Below are 17,714 nucleotides of genomic sequence, written 5' to 3'. Positions count from 1 at the left end.
AGCCAAGCACCACCCCCAGGACCCCCGCATCCGAGAGCCGAGCACCACCCCCAGGACCCCGGCATCCCAGATCCAAGCACCACCCCCAGGACCCCGGCATCCCAGAGCCAAGCACCACCCCCAGGACCCCCGCACCCGAGAGCCGAGCACCACCCCCAGGACCCCCGCACCCGAGAGCCGAGCACCACCCCAGGACCCCCGCACCCGAGAGCCGAGCACCACCTCCAGGACCCCCGCACCCGAGCACCACCCCCAGGACCCCCGCACCCGAGCACCACCCCCAGGACCCCCGCACCCGAGAGCCGAGCACCACCCCCAGGACCCCCGCATCCGAGAGCCGAGCACCACCCCCAGGACCCCGGCATCCTAGAGCCGAGCACCACCCCCAGGACCCCCGCATCCGAGCACCACCCCCAGGACCCCCGCACCTGAGAGCCGAGCACCATCCCCAGTACCCCCGCACCCGAGAGCCGAGCACCACCCCCAGGACCCCCGCATCCGAGAGCCGAGCACCACCCCCAGGACCCGCGCATCCGAGAGCCGAGCACCACCCCCAGGACCCGCGCATCCGAGAGCCGAGCACCACCCCCAGGACCCGCGCATCCGAGAGCCGAGCACAACCCCCAGGACCCGCGCATCCGAGAGCCGAGCACAACCCCCAGGACCCCGGCATCCGAGAGCCGAGCACCACCCCCAGGACCCCGGCATCCGAGAGCCGAGCACCACCCCCAGGACCCGCGCATCCGAGAGCCGAGCACCACCCCCAGGACCCGGGCATCCGAGAGCCGAGCACCACCCCCAGGACCCGCGCATCCGAGAGCCGAGCACCACCCCCAGGACCCGCGCATCCGAGAGCCGAGCACCACCCCCAGGACCCGCGCATCCGAGAGCCGAGCACCACCCCCAGGACCCGCGCATCCGAGAGCCGAGCACCACCCCCAGGACCCGCGCATCCGAGAGCCGAGCACCACCCCCAGGACCCGCGCATCCGAGAGCCGAGCACCACCCCCAGGACCCGCGCATCCGAGAGCCGAGCACCACCCCCAGGACCCGCGCATCCGAGAGCCGAGCACCACCCCCAGGACCCGCGCATCCGAGAGCCGAGCACCACCCCCAGGACCCGCGCATCCGAGAGCCGAGCACCACCCCCAGGACCCGCGCATTCGAGAGCCGAGCACCACCCCCAGGACCCGCGCATCCGAGAGCCGAGCACCACCCCCAGGACTCCGGCATCCGAGAGCCGAGCACCACCCCCAGGACCCCGGCATCCGAGAGCCGAGCACCACCCCCAGGACCCCGGCATCCGAGAGCCGAGCACCACCCCCAGGACCCCGGCATCCGAGAGCCGAGCACCACCCCCAGGACCCCGGCATCCGAGAGCCGAGCACCACCCCCAGGACACCGGCATCCGAGAGCCAAGCACCTCCCCCAGGACCCCAGCATCCGAGAGCTGAGAACCTACCCAAGGACCCCCGCATTTGAGAGCTGAGCACGTCCCCCAGGACCCCCGCATATGAGAGCTGAGAACCTACCCCAGGACCCCCGCATTTGAGAGCTGAGAACCTCCCCCAGGACCCCCGCATTTGAGAGCTGAGCACCTCCCCCAGGACCCCCGCATTTGAGAGCTGAGCACCTCCCCCAAGACCCGCGCATCTGAGAGCTGAGCACCTCCCCCAGGACCCCCGCATGTGAGAGCTGAGCACCTCCCCCAGGACCCCCGCATCTGACAGCCAAACACCTCCGGCTGTGTATAGGGGGCTCATTACCCAGCCGGTTCCCGCTGAGCTTCAAGATCCTCACGTTCGGGTTTCTCTTGATGGCTGCAACAAAGTCCATGAGGAAATCACTGGATCCCTCCTCAAAGAGACGGCAGAACGAGAACTTCATCTCTACAGGGAGAGAGAGACATGAGAGCAGGTGAGGGGGCCCGACAACCACCCCCAAAACCGAGGGAGGGGCCCGACAACCACCCCCCAAAACCGAGGCAGGGGCCCGACAACCACCCCCCAAAACCGAGGCAGGGGCCCGACAACCACCCCCCAAAACCGAGGGAGGGGCCCGACAACCACCCCCCAAAACCGAGGGAGGGGCCCGACAACCACCCCCCAAAACCGAGGGAGGGGCCCGACAACCACCCCCCAAAAAAGAGGGAAGGGCCCGACAACCACCCCCCAAAACCGAGGGAAGGGCCCGACAACCACCCCCCAAAACCGAGGGAAGGGCCCGACAACCACCCCCCAAAACCGAGGGAAGGGCCCGACAACCACCCCCCAAAACCGAGGGAAGGGCCCGACAACCACCCCCCAAAACCGAGGGAAGGGCCCGACAACCACCCCCCAAAACCGAGGGAGGGGCCCGACAACCACCCCCCAAAACCGAGGGAGGGGCCCGACAACCACCCCCCAAAACCGAGGGAGGGGCCCGACAACCACCCCCCAAAACCGAGGGAGGGGCCCGACAACCACCCCCCAAAACCGAGGGAGGGGCCCGACAACCACCCCCCAAAACCGAGGGAGGGGCCCGACAACCACCCCCCAAAACCGAGGGAGGGGCCCGACAACCACCCCCCAAAACCGAGGGAGGGGCCCGACAACCACCCCCGAAAAACCGAGGGAGGGGCCCGACAGCCACCCCCCAAAACCGAGGGAGGGGCCCGACAACCACCCCCCAAAACCGAGGCAGGGGCCCGACAACCACCCCCCAAAAACGAGGGAGGGGCCCCGACAACCACCCCCCAAAAACCGAGGGAGGGGCCCGACAACCACCCCCCAAAAACCGAGGGAGGGGCCCGACAACCACCCCCCAAAACCGAGGGAGGGGCCCGACAACCACCCAGAAAACCGAAAGGACATGAGTGGAGGGTAAGCCGAAAGATGGATAGGAATGAACGTACCTTCAAGTCTGGAATGGTTCAGTAAGTGCAGAATCTCACGGTGAACGTCCGACATCTTCATATCATGGAAACTCAACCGTCTCAGAGAAGTGTTACAGTCTGCAGATCAAGGAGGAAAGCGGAGTAACAGACCCCCACTGCACCAGCAGAATAGTGAGTGCAGCTCTGGAGTATAATACAGGATGTAACTCAGGATCAGTAATGTAATGTATGTACACAGTGACTGCACCAGCAGAATAGTGAGTGCAGCTCTGGAGTATAATACAGGATGTAACTCAGGAGCAGTAATGTAATGTATGTACACAGTGACTGCACCAGCAGAATAGTGAGTGCAGCTCTGGAGTATAATACAGGATGTAACTCAGGATCAGTAATGTAATGTATGTATACAGTGACTGCACCAGCAGAATAGTGAGTGCAGCTCTGGAGTATAATACAGGATGTAACTCAGGATCAGTAATGTAAGGTATGTACACGGTGACTGCACCAGCAGAATAGTGAGTGCAGCTCTGGAGTATAATACAGGAGGTAACTCAGGATCAGTAATGTAATGTATGTACACAGTGACTGCACCAGCAGAATAGTGAGTGCAGCTCTGGAGTATAATACAGGAGGTAACTCAGGAGCAGTAATGTAATGTATGTACACAGTGACTGCACCAGCAGAATAGTGAGTGCAGCTCTGGAGTATAATACAGGATGTAACTCAGGATCAGTAATGTAATGTATGTATACAGTGACTGCACCAGCAGAATAGTGAGTGCAGCTCTGGAGTATAATACAGGAGGTAACTCAGGATCAGTAATGTAATGTATGTACACAGTGACTGCACCAGCAGAATAGTGAGTGCAGCTCTGGAGTATAATACAGGAGGTAACTCAGGATCAGTAATGTAATGTATGTACACAGTGACTGCACCAGCAGAATAGTGAGTGCAGCTCTGGAGTATAATACAGGATGTAACTCAGGATCAGTAATGTAATGTATGTACACAGTGACTGCACCAGCAGAATAGTGAGTGCAGCTCTGGAGTATAATACAGGATCTAACTCAGGATCAGTAATGTAATGTATGTACACAGTGACTGCACCAGCAGAATAGTGAGTGCAGCTCTGGAGTATAATACAGGATGTAACTCAGGATCAGTAATGTAATGTATGTACACAGTGACTGCACCAGCAGAATAGTGAGTGCAGCTCTGGAGTATAATACAGGATGTAACTCAGGAGCAGTAATGTAATGTATGTACACAGTGACTGCACCAGCAGAATAGTGAGTGCAGCTCTGGAGTATAATACAGGATGTAACTCAGGATCAGTAATGTAATGTATGTACACAATGACTCCACCAGCAGAATAGTGAGTGCAGCTCAGGAGTATAATACAGGATGTAACTCAGGAGCAGTAATGTAATGTATGTACACAGTGACTGCACCAGCAGAATAGTGAGTGCAGCTCTGGAGTATAATACAGGATGTAACTCAGGAGCAGTAATGTAATGTATGTACACAGTGACTGCACCAGCAGAATAGTGAGTGCAGCTCTGGAGTATAATACAGGATGTAACTCAGGATCAGTAATGTAAGGAATGTACACGGTGACTGCACCAGCAGAATAGTGAGTGCAGCTCTGGAGTATAATACAGGAGGTAACTCAGGATCAGTAATGTAATGTATGTACACAGTGACTGCACCAGCAGAATAGTGAGTGCAGCTCTGGAGTATAATACAGGAGGTAACTCAGGAGCAGTAATGTAATGTATGTACACAGTGACTGCACCAGCAGAATAGTGAGTGCAGCTCTGGAGTATAATACAGGATGTAACTCAGGATCAGTAATGTAATGTATGTACACAGTGACTGCACCAGCAGAATAGTGAGTGCAGCTCTGGAGTATAATACAGGAGGTAACTCAGGATCAGTAATGTAATGTATGTACACAGTGACTGCACCAGCAGAATAGTGAGTGCAGCTCTGGAGTATAATACAGGAGGTAACTCAGGATCAGTAATGTAATGTATGTACACAGTGACTGCACCAGCAGAATAGTGAGTGCAGCTCTGGAGTATAATACAGGATGTAACTCAGGATCAGTAATGTAATGTATGTACACAGTGACTGCACCAGCAGAATAGTGAGTGCAGCTCTGGAGTATAATACAGGATCTAACTCAGGATCAGTAATGTAATGTATGTACACAGTGACTGCACCAGCAGAATAGTGAGTGCAGCTCTGGAGTATAATACAGGATGTAACTCAGGATCAGTAATGTAATGTATGTACACAGTGACTGCACCAGCAGAATAGTGAGTGCAGCTCTGGAGTATAATACAGGATGTAACTCAGGAGCAGTAATGTAATGTATGTACACAGTGACTGCACCAGCAGAATAGTGAGTGCAGCTCTGGAGTATAATACAGGATGTAACTCAGGATCAGTAATGTAATGTATGTACACAGTGACTGCACCAGCAGAATAGTGAGTGCAGCTCTGGAGTATAATACAGGATGTAACTCAGGATCAGTAATGTATGTACACAGTGACGTCACCAGCTGAATAGTGAGTGCAGCTCTGGGGTATAATACAGGATCTAACTCAGGATCAGTAATGTAATGTATGTACACAGTGACTGCACCAGCAGAATAGTGAGTGCAGCTCTGGAGTATAATACAGGAGGTAACTCAGGATCAGTAATGTAATGTATGTGCACAGTGACTGCACCAGCAGAATAGTGAGTGCAGCTCTGGAGTATAATACAGGATGTAACTCAGGATCAGTAATGTAATGTATGTACACAGTGACTGCACCAGCAGAATAGTGAGTGCAGCTCTGGAGTATAATACAGGAGGTAACTCAGGATCAGTAATGTAATGTATGTACACAGTGACTGCACCAGCAGAATAGTGAGTGCAGCTCTGGAGTATAATACAGGATGTAACTCAGGATCAGTAATGTAATGTATGTACACAGTGACTGCACCAGCAGAATAGTGAGTGCAGCTCTGGAGTATAATACAGGATGTAACTCAGGATCAGTAATGTAATGTATGTACACAGTGACTGCACCAGCAGAATAGTGAGTGCAGCTCTGGAGTATAAGGAGGTAACTCAGGATCAGTAATGTAATGTATGTACACAGTGACTGCACCAGCAGAATAGTGAGTGCAGCTCTGGAGTAGAATACAGGATGTAACTCTGGATCAGTAATGTAATGTATGTACACAGTGACTGCACCAGCAGAATAGTGAGTGCAGCTCAGGAGTATAATACAGGATGTAACTCAGGATCAGTAATGTAATGTATGTACACAGTGACTGCACCAGCAGAATAGTGAGTGCAGCTCAGGAGTATAATACAGGATGTAACTCAGGATCAGTAATGTAATGTATGTACACAGTGACTGCACCAGCAGAATAGTGAGTGCAGCTCTGGAATATAATACAGGAGGTAACTCGGGATCAGTAATGTAATGTATGTACACAGTGACTGCACCAGCAGAATAGTGAGTGCAGCTCTGGAGTATAATAGAGGAGGTAACTCAGGATCAGTAATGTAATGTATGTACACAGTGACTGCACCAGCAGAATAGTGAGTGCAGCTCTGGGGTATAATACAGGAGGTAACTCAGGATCAGTAATGTAATGTATGTACACAGTGACTGCACCAGCAGAATAGTGAGTGCAGCTCTGGAGTATAATACAGGAGGTAACTCAGGATCAGTAATGTAATGTATGTACACAGTGACTGCACCAGCAGAATAGTGAGTGCAGCTCTGGAGTATAATACAGGAGGTAACTCGGGATCAGTAATGTAATGTATGTACACAGTGACTGCACTAGCAGAATAGTGAGTGCAGCTCTGGAGTATAATACAGGAGGTAACTCAGGATCAATAATGTAATGTATGTACACAGTGACTGCACCAGCAGAATAGTGAGTGCAGCTCTGGAGTATAATACAGGATGTAACTCAGGATCAGTAATGTAATGCATGTACACAGTGACTCCACCAGCAGAATAGTGAGTGCAGCTCTGGAGTATAATACAGGAGGTAACTCAGGATCAGTAATGTAATGTATGTACACAGTGACTGCACCAGCAGAATAGTGAGTGCAGCTCTGGAGTATAATACAGGAGGTAACTCAGGATCAGTAATGTAATGCATGTACACAGTGACTGCACCAGCAGAATAGTGAGTGCAGCTCTGGAGTATAATACAGGATGTAACTCAGGATCAGTAATGTATGTACACAGTGACTGCACCAGCAGAATAGTGAGTGCAGCTCTGGAGTATAATACAGGAGGTAACTCAGGATCAGTAATGTAATGTATGTACACAGTGACTGCACCAGCAGAATAGTGAGTGCAGCTCTGTAGTATAATACAGGATGTAACTCAGGATCAGTAATGTAATGTATGTACACAGTGACTGCACCAGCAGGATAGTGAGTGCAGCTCTGGAGTATAATACAGGATGTAACTCAGGATCAGTAATGTAATGTATGTACACAGTGACTGCACCAGCAGAATAGTGAGTGCAGCTCTGGAGTATAATACAGGATGTAACTCAGGATCAGTAATGTAATGTATGTATACAGTGACTGCACCAGCAGAATAGTGAGTGCAGCTCTGGAGTATAATACAGGAGGTAACTCAGGATCAGTAATGTAATGTATGTACACAGTGACTGCACCAGCAGAATAGTGAGTGCAGCTCTGGAGTATAATACAGGAGGTAACTCAGGATCAGTAATGTAATGTATGTACACAGTGACTGCACCAGCAGAATAGTGAGTGCAGCTCTGGAGTATAATACAGGATCTAACTCAGGATCAGTAATGTAATGTATGTACACAGTGACTGCACCAGCAGAATAGTGAGTGCAGCTCTGGAGTATAATACAGGATGTAACTCAGGATCAGTAATGTAATGTATGTACACAGTGACTGCACCAGCAGAATAGTGAGTGCAGCTCTGGAGTATAATACAGGATGTAACTCAGGAGCAGTAATGTAATGTATGTACACAGTGACTGCACCAGCAGAATAGTGAGTGCAGCTCTGGAGTATAATACAGGATGTAACTCAGGATCAGTAATGTAATGTATGTACACAGTGACTGCACCAGCAGAATAGTGAGTGCAGCTCTGGAGTATAATACAGGATGTAACTCAGGATCAGTAATGTATGTACACAGTGACTGCACCAGCAGAATAGTGAGTGCAGCTCTGGAGTATAATACAGGATGTAACTCAGGATCAGTAATGTAATGTATGTACACAGTGACTGCACCAGCAGAATAGTGAGTGCAGCTCTGGAGTATAATACAGGATGTAACTCAGGATCAGTAATGTAATGTATGTGCACAGTGACTGCACCAGCAGAATAGTGAGTGCAGCTCTGGAGTATAATACAGGATGTAACTCAGGATCAGTAATGTAATGTATGTACACAGTGACTGCACCAGCAGAATAGTGAGTGCAGCTCTGGAGTATAATACAGGATGTAACTCAGGATCAGTAATGTAATGTATGTACACAGTGACGTCACCAGCTGAATAGTGAGTGCAGCTCTGGGGTATAATACAGGATCTAACTCAGGATCAGTAATGTAATGTATGTACACAGTGACTGTACCAGCAGAATAGTGAGTGCAGCTCTGGAGTATAATACAGGATGTAACTCAGGAGCAGTAATGTAATGTATGTACACAGTGACTGCACCAGCAGAATAGTGAGTGCAGCTCTGGAGTATAATACAGGATGTAACTCAGGATCAGTAATGTAATGTATGTACACAGTGACTGCACCAGCAGAATAGTGAGTGCAGCTCTGGAGTATAATACAGGAGGTAACTCAGGATCAGTAATGTAATGCATGTACACAGTGACTGCACCAGCAGAATAGTGAGTGCAGCTCTGGGGTATAATACAGGATGTAACTCAGGATCAGTAATGTAATGTATGTACACAGTGACTGCACCAGCAGAATAGTGAGTGCAGCTCTGGAGTATAATACAGGATGTAACTCAGGATCAGTAATGTAATGTATGTACACAGTGACTGCACCAGCAGAATAGTGAGTGCAGCTCTGGAGTATAATACAGGAGGTAACTCAGGATCAGTAATGTAATGTATGTACACAGTGACTGCACCAGCAGAATAGTGAGTGCAGCTCTGGAGTATAATACAGGATGTAACTCTGGATCAGTAATGTAATGTATGTACACAGTGACTGCACCAGCAGAATAGTGAGTGCAGCTCTGGAGTATAATAGAGGAGGTAACTCAGGATCAGTAATGTAATGTATGTACACAGTGACTGCACCAGCAGAATAGTGAGTGCAGCTCTGGAGTATAATACAGGAGGTAACTCAGGATCAGTAATGTAATGTATGTACACAGTGACTGCACCAGCAGAATAGTGAGTGCAGCTCTGGAGTATAATAGAGGAGGTAACTCAGGATCAGTAATGTAATGTATGTACACAGTGACTGCACCAGCAGAATAGTGAGTGCAGCTCTGGAGTATAATACAGGAGGTAACTCGGGATCAGTAATGTAATGTATGTACACAGTGACTGCACTAGCAGAATAGTGAGTGCAGCTCTGGAGTATAATACAGGAGGTAACTCAGGATCAATAATGTAATGTATGTACACAGTGACTGCACCAGCAGAATAGTGAGTGCAGCTCTGGAGTATAATACAGGATGTAACTCAGGATCAGTAATGTATGTACACAGTGACTGCACCAGCAGAATAGTGAGTGCAGCTCTGGAGTATAATACAGGATGTAACTCAGGATCAGTAATGTAATGCATGTACACAGTGACTCCACCAGCAGAATAGTGAGTGCAGCTCTGGAGTATAATACAGGAGGTAACTCAGGATCAGTAATGTAATGTATGTACACAGTGACTGCACCAGCAGAATAGTGAGTGCAGCTCTGGAGTATAATACAGGAGGTAACTCAGGATCAGTAATGTAATGCATGTACACAGTGACTGCACCAGCAGAATAGTGAGTGCAGCCCTGGAGTATAATACAGGAGGTAACTCAGGATCAATAATGTAATGTATGTACACAGTGACTGCACCAGCAGAATAGTGAGTGCAGCTCTGGAGTATAATACAGGATGTAACTCAGGATCAGTAATGTAATGTATGTACACAGTGACTGCACCAGCAGAATAGTGAGTGCAGCTCTGGAGTATAATACAGGAGGTAACTCAGGATCAGTAATGTAATGTATGTACACAGTGACTGCACCAGCAGAATAGTGAGTGCAGCTCTGTAGTATAATACAGGATGTAACTCAGGATCAGTAATGTAATGTATGTACACAGTGACTGCACCAGCAGAATAGTGAGTGCAGCTCTGGAGTATAATACAGGATGTAACTCAGGATCAGTAATGTAATGTATGTACACAGTGACTGCACCAGCAGAATATTGAGTGCAGCTCTGGAGTATAATACAGGAGGTAACTCAGGATCAGTAATGTAATGTATGTACACAGTGACTGCACCAGCTGAATAGTGAGTGCAGCTCTGGAGTATAATACAGGAGGTAACTCAGGATCAGTAATGTATGTACACAGTGACTGCACCAGCAGAATAGTGAGTGCAGCTCTGGAGTATAATACAGGAGGTAACTCAGGATCAGTAATGTAATGTATGTACACAGTGACTGCACCAGCAGAATAGTGAGTGCAGCTCTGGAGTATAATACAGGATGTAACTCAGGATCAGTAATGTAATGTATGTACACAGTGACTGCACCAGCAGAATAGTGAGTGCAGCTCTGGAGTATAATACAGGAGGTAACTCAGGATCAGTAATGTAATGTAATGTATGTACACAGTGACTCCCCCAGCAGAATAGTGAGTGCAGCTCTGGAGTATAATACAGGAGGTAACTCAGGATCAGTAATGTAATGTATGTACACAGTGACTCCACCAGCAGAATAGTGAGTGCAGCTCTGGAGTATAATACAGGAGGTAACTCAGGATCAGTAATGTAATGTATGTACACAGTGACTGCACCAGCAGAATAGTGAGTGCAGCTCTGGAGTATAATACAGGATGTAACTCAGGATCAGTAATGTAATGTATGTACACAGTGACTGCACCAGCAGAATAGTGAGTGCAGCTCTGGAGTATAATACAGGAGGTAACTCAGGATCAGTAATGTAATGTATGTACACAGTGACTGCACCAGCAGAATAGTGAGTGCAGCTCTGGAGTATAATACAGGAGGTAACTCAGGATCAGTAATGTAATGTATGTACACAGTGACTGCACCAGCAGAATAGTGAGTGCAGCTCTGGAGTATAATACAGGAGGTAACTCGGGATCAGTAATGTAATGTATGTACACAGTGACTGCACTAGCAGAATAGTGAGTGCAGCTCTGGAGTATAATACAGGAGGTAACTCAGGATCAATAATGTAATTATGTACACAGTGACTGCACCAGCAGAATAGTGAGTGCAGCTCTGGAGTATAATACAGGATGTAACTCAGGATCAGTAATGTATGTACACAGTGACTGCACCAGCAGAATAGTGAGTGCAGCTCTGGAGTATAATACAGGATGTAACTCAGGATCAGTAATGTAATGCATGTACACAGTGACTCCACCAGCAGAATAGTGAGTGCAGCTCTGGAGTATAATACAGGAGGTAACTCAGGATCAGTAATGTAATGTATGTACACAGTGACTGCACCAGCAGAATAGTGAGTGCAGCTCTGGAGTATAATACAGGAGGTAACTCAGGATCAGTAATGTAATGCATGTACACAGTGACTGCACCAGCAGAATAGTGAGTGCAGCCCTGGAGTATAATACAGGAGGTAACTCAGGATCAATAATGTAATGTATGTACACAGTGACTGCACCAGCAGAATAGTGAGTGCAGCTCTGGAGTATAATACAGGATGTAACTCAGGATCAGTAATGTAATGTATGTACACAGTGACTGCACCAGCAGAATAGTGAGTGCAGCTCTGGAGTATAATACAGGAGGTAACTCAGGATCAGTAATGTAATGTATGTACACAGTGACTGCACCAGCAGAATAGTGAGTGCAGCTCTGTAGTATAATACAGGATGTAACTCAGGATCAGTAATGTAATGTATGTACACAGTGACTGCACCAGCAGAATAGTGAGTGCAGCTCTGGAGTATAATACAGGATGTAACTCAGGATCAGTAATGTAATGTATGTACACAGTGACTGCACCAGCAGAATAGTGAGTGCAGCTCTGGAGTATAATACAGGAGGTAACTCAGGATCAGTAATGTAATGTATGTACACAGTGACTGCACCAGCTGAATAGTGAGTGCAGCTCTGGAGTATAATACAGGAGGTAACTCAGGATCAGTAATGTATGTACACAGTGACTGCACCAGCAGAATAGTGAGTGCAGCTCTGGAGTATAATACAGGAGGTAACTCAGGATCAGTAATGTAATGTATGTACACAGTGACTGCACCAGCAGAATAGTGAGTGCAGCTCTGGAGTATAATACAGGAGGTAACTCAGGATCAGTAATGTAATGTAATGTATGTACACAGTGACTCCACCAGCAGAATAGTGAGTGCAGCTCTGGAGTATAATACAGGAGGTAACTCAGGATCAGTAATGTAATGTATGTACACAGTGACTCCACCAGCAGAATAGTGAGTGCAGCTCTGGAGTATAATACAGGAGGTAACTCAGGATCAGTAATGTAATGTATGTACACAGTGACTGCACCAGCAGAATAGTGAGTGCAGCTCTGGAGTATAATACAGGAGGTAACTCAGGATCAGTAATGTAATGCATGTACACAGTGACTGCACCAGCAGAATAGTGAGTGCAGCCCTGGAGTATAATACAGGAGGTAACTCAGGATCAATAATGTAATGTATGTACACAGTGACTGCACCAGCAGAATAGTGAGTGCAGCTCTGGAGTATAATACAGGATGTAACTCAGGATCAGTAATGTAATGTATGTACACAGTGACTGCACCAGCAGAATAGTGAGTGCAGCTCTGGAGTATAATACAGGAGGTAACTCAGGATCAGTAATGTAATGTATGTACACAGTGACTGCACCAGCAGAATAGTGAGTGCAGCTCTGGAGTATAATACAGGAGGTAACTCAGGATCAGTAATGTAATGTAATGTATGTACACAGTGACTCCACCAGCAGAATAGTGAGTGCAGCTCTGGAGTATAATACAGGAGGTAACTCAGGATCAGTAATGTAATGTATGTACACAGTGACTCCACCAGCAGAATAGTGAGTGCAGCTCTGGAGTATAATACAGGAGGTAACTCAGGATCAGTAATGTAATGTATGTACACAGTGACTGCACCAGCAGAATAGTGAGTGCAGCTCTGGAGTATAATACAGGAGGTAACTCAGGATCAGTAATGTAATGCATGTACACAGTGACTGCACCAGCAGAATAGTGAGTGCAGCCCTGGAGTATAATACAGGAGGTAACTCAGGATCAATAATGTAATGTATGTACACAGTGACTGCACCAGCAGAATAGTGAGTGCAGCTCTGGAGTATAATACAGGATGTAACTCAGGATCAGTAATGTAATGTATGTACACAGTGACTGCACCAGCAGAATAGTGAGTGCAGCTCTGGAGTATAATACAGGAGGTAACTCAGGATCAGTAATGTAATGTATGTACACAGTGACTGCACCAGCAGAATAGTGAGTGCAGCTCTGGAGTATAATACAGGAGGTAACTCAGGATCAGTAATATACAGTACATTATATATACAGTGCTGGCCAAAAGTATTGGCACCCCTGCCATTCTGTCAGATAATACTCAGTTTCTTCCTGAAAATGATTGCAATCACAAATTCTTTGGTATTACTCTCTTCATTTAATTTGCTTGCAAGGAAAAAACACAAAAGAGAATGAAGCAAAAATCAAATCATTGATCATTTCACACAAAACTCCAAAAAAGGGCCGGACAAAAGTATTGGCACCCTCAGCCTAATACTTGGTTGCACAACCTTTAGCCAAAATAACTGGGAACATCCGCTTCCGGTAACCATCAATGAGTTTCTTCCAATGCTCTGCTGGAATTGTAGACCATTCTTCTTTGGCAAACTGCTCCAGGTCCCTGATATTTGAAGGGTGCCTTCTCCAAACTGCCACTTTGAGATCTCTCCACAGGTGTTCTATGGGATTCAGGTCTGGACTCATTGCTGGCCACCTTAGAAGTCTCCAGTGCTTTCTCTCAAACCATTTTATAGTGCTTTTGGAAGTGTGTTTTGGGTCATTGTCCTGCTGGAAGACCCATGACCTCTGAGGGAGACCCAGCTTTGTCACACTGGGCCCTACATCATGCGGCAAAATTTGTTGGTAGTCTTCAGACTTCATAATGCCATGCACACGGTCAAGCAGTCCAGTGCCAGAGGCAGCAAAGCAACCCCAAAACATCAGGGAACCTCCGCCATGTTTGACTGTAGGGACCGTGTTCTTTTCTTTGAATGCCTCTTTTTTTTTCCTGTACACTCTATGTTGATGCTTTTTCCCATCTACTTTTGTCTCATCTGACCAGAGAACATTCTTCCAAAACGTTTTAGGCTTTCTCAGGTAAGTTTTGGCAAACTCCAGCCTGGCTTTTTTATGTCTCGGGGTAAGAAGTGGGGTCTTCCTGGGTATCCTACCATACAGTCCCTTTTCATTCAGACGCCGACGGATAGTACGGGTTGACACTGTTGTACCCTCGGACTGCAGGGCAGCTTGAACTTGTTTGGATGTTAGTCGAGGTTCTTTATCCACCATCCGCACAATCTTGCGTTGAAATCTCTCGTTATTTTTTCTTTTCCGTCCACATCTAGGGAGGTTAGCCACAGTGCCATGGGCTTTACACTTCTTGATGACACTGTGCACGGAAGACACAGGAACATTCAGGTCTTTGGAGATGGACTTGTAGCCTTGAGATTGCTCATGCTTCCTCACAATTTGGTTTCTCAAGTCCTCAGACAGTTCTTTGGTCTTCTTTCTTTTCTCCATGCTCAATGTGGTCACACAAGGACACAGGACAGAGGTTGAGTCAACTTTAATCCATGTTAACTGGCTGCAAGTGTGATTTAGTTATTGCCAACACCTGTTAGGTGCCACAGGTAAGTTACAGGTGCTGTTAATTACAGAGAAGCATCACAGTATTCTTCAAACAGTGCCAATACTTTTGTCCACCCCCTTTTTTAGGTTTGGTGTGGAATTATATCCAATTTGCTTTAGGACAATTCTTTTTGTGTTTTTTCATTGAAGACAAATTAAATGAAGAGAATAAGACCAAAGAATTTGTGATTGCAATCATTTTCAGGAAGAAACTGAGTATTATCTGACAGAATTGCAGGGGTGCCAATACTTTTGGCCAGCACTGTATACTAATCAGGTGATTGCTACTTCAGACTATACACGGTTGGCAATAGACTGTTACCATGTAAACACTTGGGGCTGGAGACAATAGATTTTAGAAGACATTCCCAGGAGTTTGTTTCTTAGCTGTGGATTGGATTTACAGTCACGGCCTTCTTGAAACTGTTCCAGACAATGAAGTCTTTCTCCCAGAACTTTCTCACAATGTTTTGTTATACACAAGTTTATTTCCTTTGTGTATATTGGAACAACACAAAAAAACATGCAAATTATAATATAAAAATAAACAATTGGACATAATGTTACATGAAACCCTAAAAATGGGTCGGACACAATTGTTGGCCGCTTTCCAAAATTGTGGGTAAACAACTTTGTTTCCAGCATGTGATGCTCGTTCAGACTCACATGCAGCAAGTAACCGGTGTGGGCAATATGAAAATCAGCCCTGAAACCAGATAAAGGGGAGAAGTTGCCTCAATCTTTGCATTGTGTGTCTGTGTGTGCCACACCAAGCATGGAGAACAGAAAGAGGAGAAGAGAACTATCTGAGGACTTGAGAACCAAAATTGTTGAAAAAAAAAATCAACAATCGGAAGGTTACAAGCCAATTTCCAGAGATCTTGATGTTCCTTTGCCCACAGTGCACAACATAATCCAGAAGATTACAACCCACGGCAGTTAATCACCACGGACACGGACGGCAGAGAAAAACTGATGAAAGGTTGCAACGCAGGATAGTCCGGACGGTGGATAAGCCGCCCCAATCAAGTTCCAAAGAAGTTCAAGCTGTCCTGCAGGATCAGGGTGCGTCAGTGTGAACTTTCCCTCCACATATGAATGAAATGGACCGCTATGGCAGGAGACCTGGGAGGACCCCACTGCTGACAAAGACAGGAAAAAGCTACACTGTAGTTTGCAAAAATGTATGTGAGTAAACCAAAACTCTTCTGTGGACAGATGAGACCAAGATAGAGCTTTTCGGTAAAGCACATCATTCTGCTGTTCACTGAAAACTGAATGAGGCACACAAAAAAAAGAACACAGCACCTAGAGTCAGATATGGTGGAAGGTCACAGATGTTTTGGGGTTGTTTTGCTGCCTCTGGCACTGGGTGTCTTTAATGTGTTCAAGGTATCAAGAAATCTAAAGATTTCCAAAGGAGTTTGGGTGGCAATGTAGTGCCCAGTGTCAGAAAGCTGGGTGTGCGTCCTAGGTCATGGGTCTTCCAGCAGGACAACGACCCTAAACATACTTCAAGAAGCCCCCAGAAATGGATGGAAAAGCGCTGGAAAGTTGTGAAGTGGCAGCAATGATTCCGGATCTAAATCCCATTGATCCCCTGTGGAGAGATCTTACAATTGCTGTTGGGAGAAGACGTCTTCACATATGAGACCTGGAGCAGATTGTAAGGCTGTGTGCCCACGTAGCGTTTTACAAGCGTTTTTGATGCGGAATTTCCGCAGCGGAAACGCTTGTAAAATGCTTGGTAACCCGCACCCCATGATCCCCAATGGGTTTCCGCAACTTCTATGCACATGCTGCGGTTTTTTCCGCAGCGTTTATGCCGCGTTCAAAAATCCGCAGCATGTCATTTAATTTTGCGTTTCCGCATGCAGAATTGCCTTTGTCCAATGCATAAAAAACGCAAGGCAATTCCGCATGTGGAAAACGCGTGAAAAACGCGCGAAAAAAGCGCGATAAACGCGTGCGGAATTCCGCATGCGTTTTTCCGGGAGAGGACTTGCATTTATGCAGCAGAAATTTTCTGCTTCATAAATGCAACGTGGGCACATAGCCTAAGAAGAGTCCAAGATCCCAGCTGAGGAGGAAGAAGCCGATGATTATAGGAAGCGACTGATCGCAGAGATTTATTCCAGAGGGGGCAACCAAATAATGAGGGGCGACAACTGTGTCCGGCCCATTATTGGGGGTTTGTGTGAAATTATCTCCAATTTGCCTTTTTTCTCTATGTATTGTGTGTAACCTGTGTATAACAAGAGATGTGGAATTGTGATATTTAATGGCAGAAAGACTTCATTTTCTGCAACAATTTCAAGGGCGCCACCACTTTCGCCCATGACTATGTCTGGAAGGGATCAACCAAAACTTCTGTGACTGAAGATCTATAAGAGACATGTGTCCTGTCTGATCCCGGACCGTCTCAGGGCAGGTAATCGGGGTCTCTCACAGGACATTAGTGTAGTCAGTGGTGCCGTGTTATCGTACGCGCCCACACAGTGGAGGCGTCACTACCTGCAATCACCCGCAGAAGGCGCCTCAGATCGTCGTGGCCAGGAAACGTGGCGTTATCCAGGGAGAGCTCAAGCAGAGAGCGGGACGCCGTCAGCACGGACACCAGGCGCTCCACCCGTACGGGGTCCTGAGGGAAGCGGAGCTCCAGTGTCTGCAGCCGATTCTCTGCAGAGACC

At 47.6% G+C, this 17,714-nt stretch overlaps 1 protein-coding gene across 3 annotated transcripts in view; it reads right to left on the bottom strand.

Moving 5' to 3' along the window:
* LRRC41 (leucine rich repeat containing 41) overlaps nucleotides 1-17,714 on the bottom strand; it is a 48,827-nt gene that overhangs the window by 22,339 nt on the left and 8,774 nt on the right. For 2 of the 3 annotated variants that reach the window (XM_073644041.1, XM_073644042.1), the window contains exons 6-8: nucleotides 17,539-17,703; nucleotides 2,894-2,992; nucleotides 1,767-1,889 (exon numbers count right to left, since the gene is read on the bottom strand). In XM_073644041.1, the coding sequence (XP_073500142.1) occupies nucleotides 1,767-1,889; nucleotides 2,894-2,992; nucleotides 17,539-17,703 (387 nt within the window). The remainder of the gene's footprint in view (nucleotides 1-1,766; nucleotides 1,890-2,893; nucleotides 2,993-17,538; nucleotides 17,704-17,714) is intronic. The other variant, XM_073644043.1, reaches the window with a different exon arrangement.

This window comes from Phyllobates terribilis, unplaced genomic scaffold (genome assembly GCF_046119375.1).
Source record: "Phyllobates terribilis strain yellow unplaced genomic scaffold, ASM4611937v1 Scaffold_8__6_contigs__length_399053987, whole genome shotgun sequence".
In the NCBI taxonomy this organism is placed as follows: domain Eukaryota; kingdom Metazoa; phylum Chordata; class Amphibia; order Anura; family Dendrobatidae; genus Phyllobates; species Phyllobates terribilis.
This window is presented reverse-complemented; position numbering and strand designations above follow the sequence as displayed.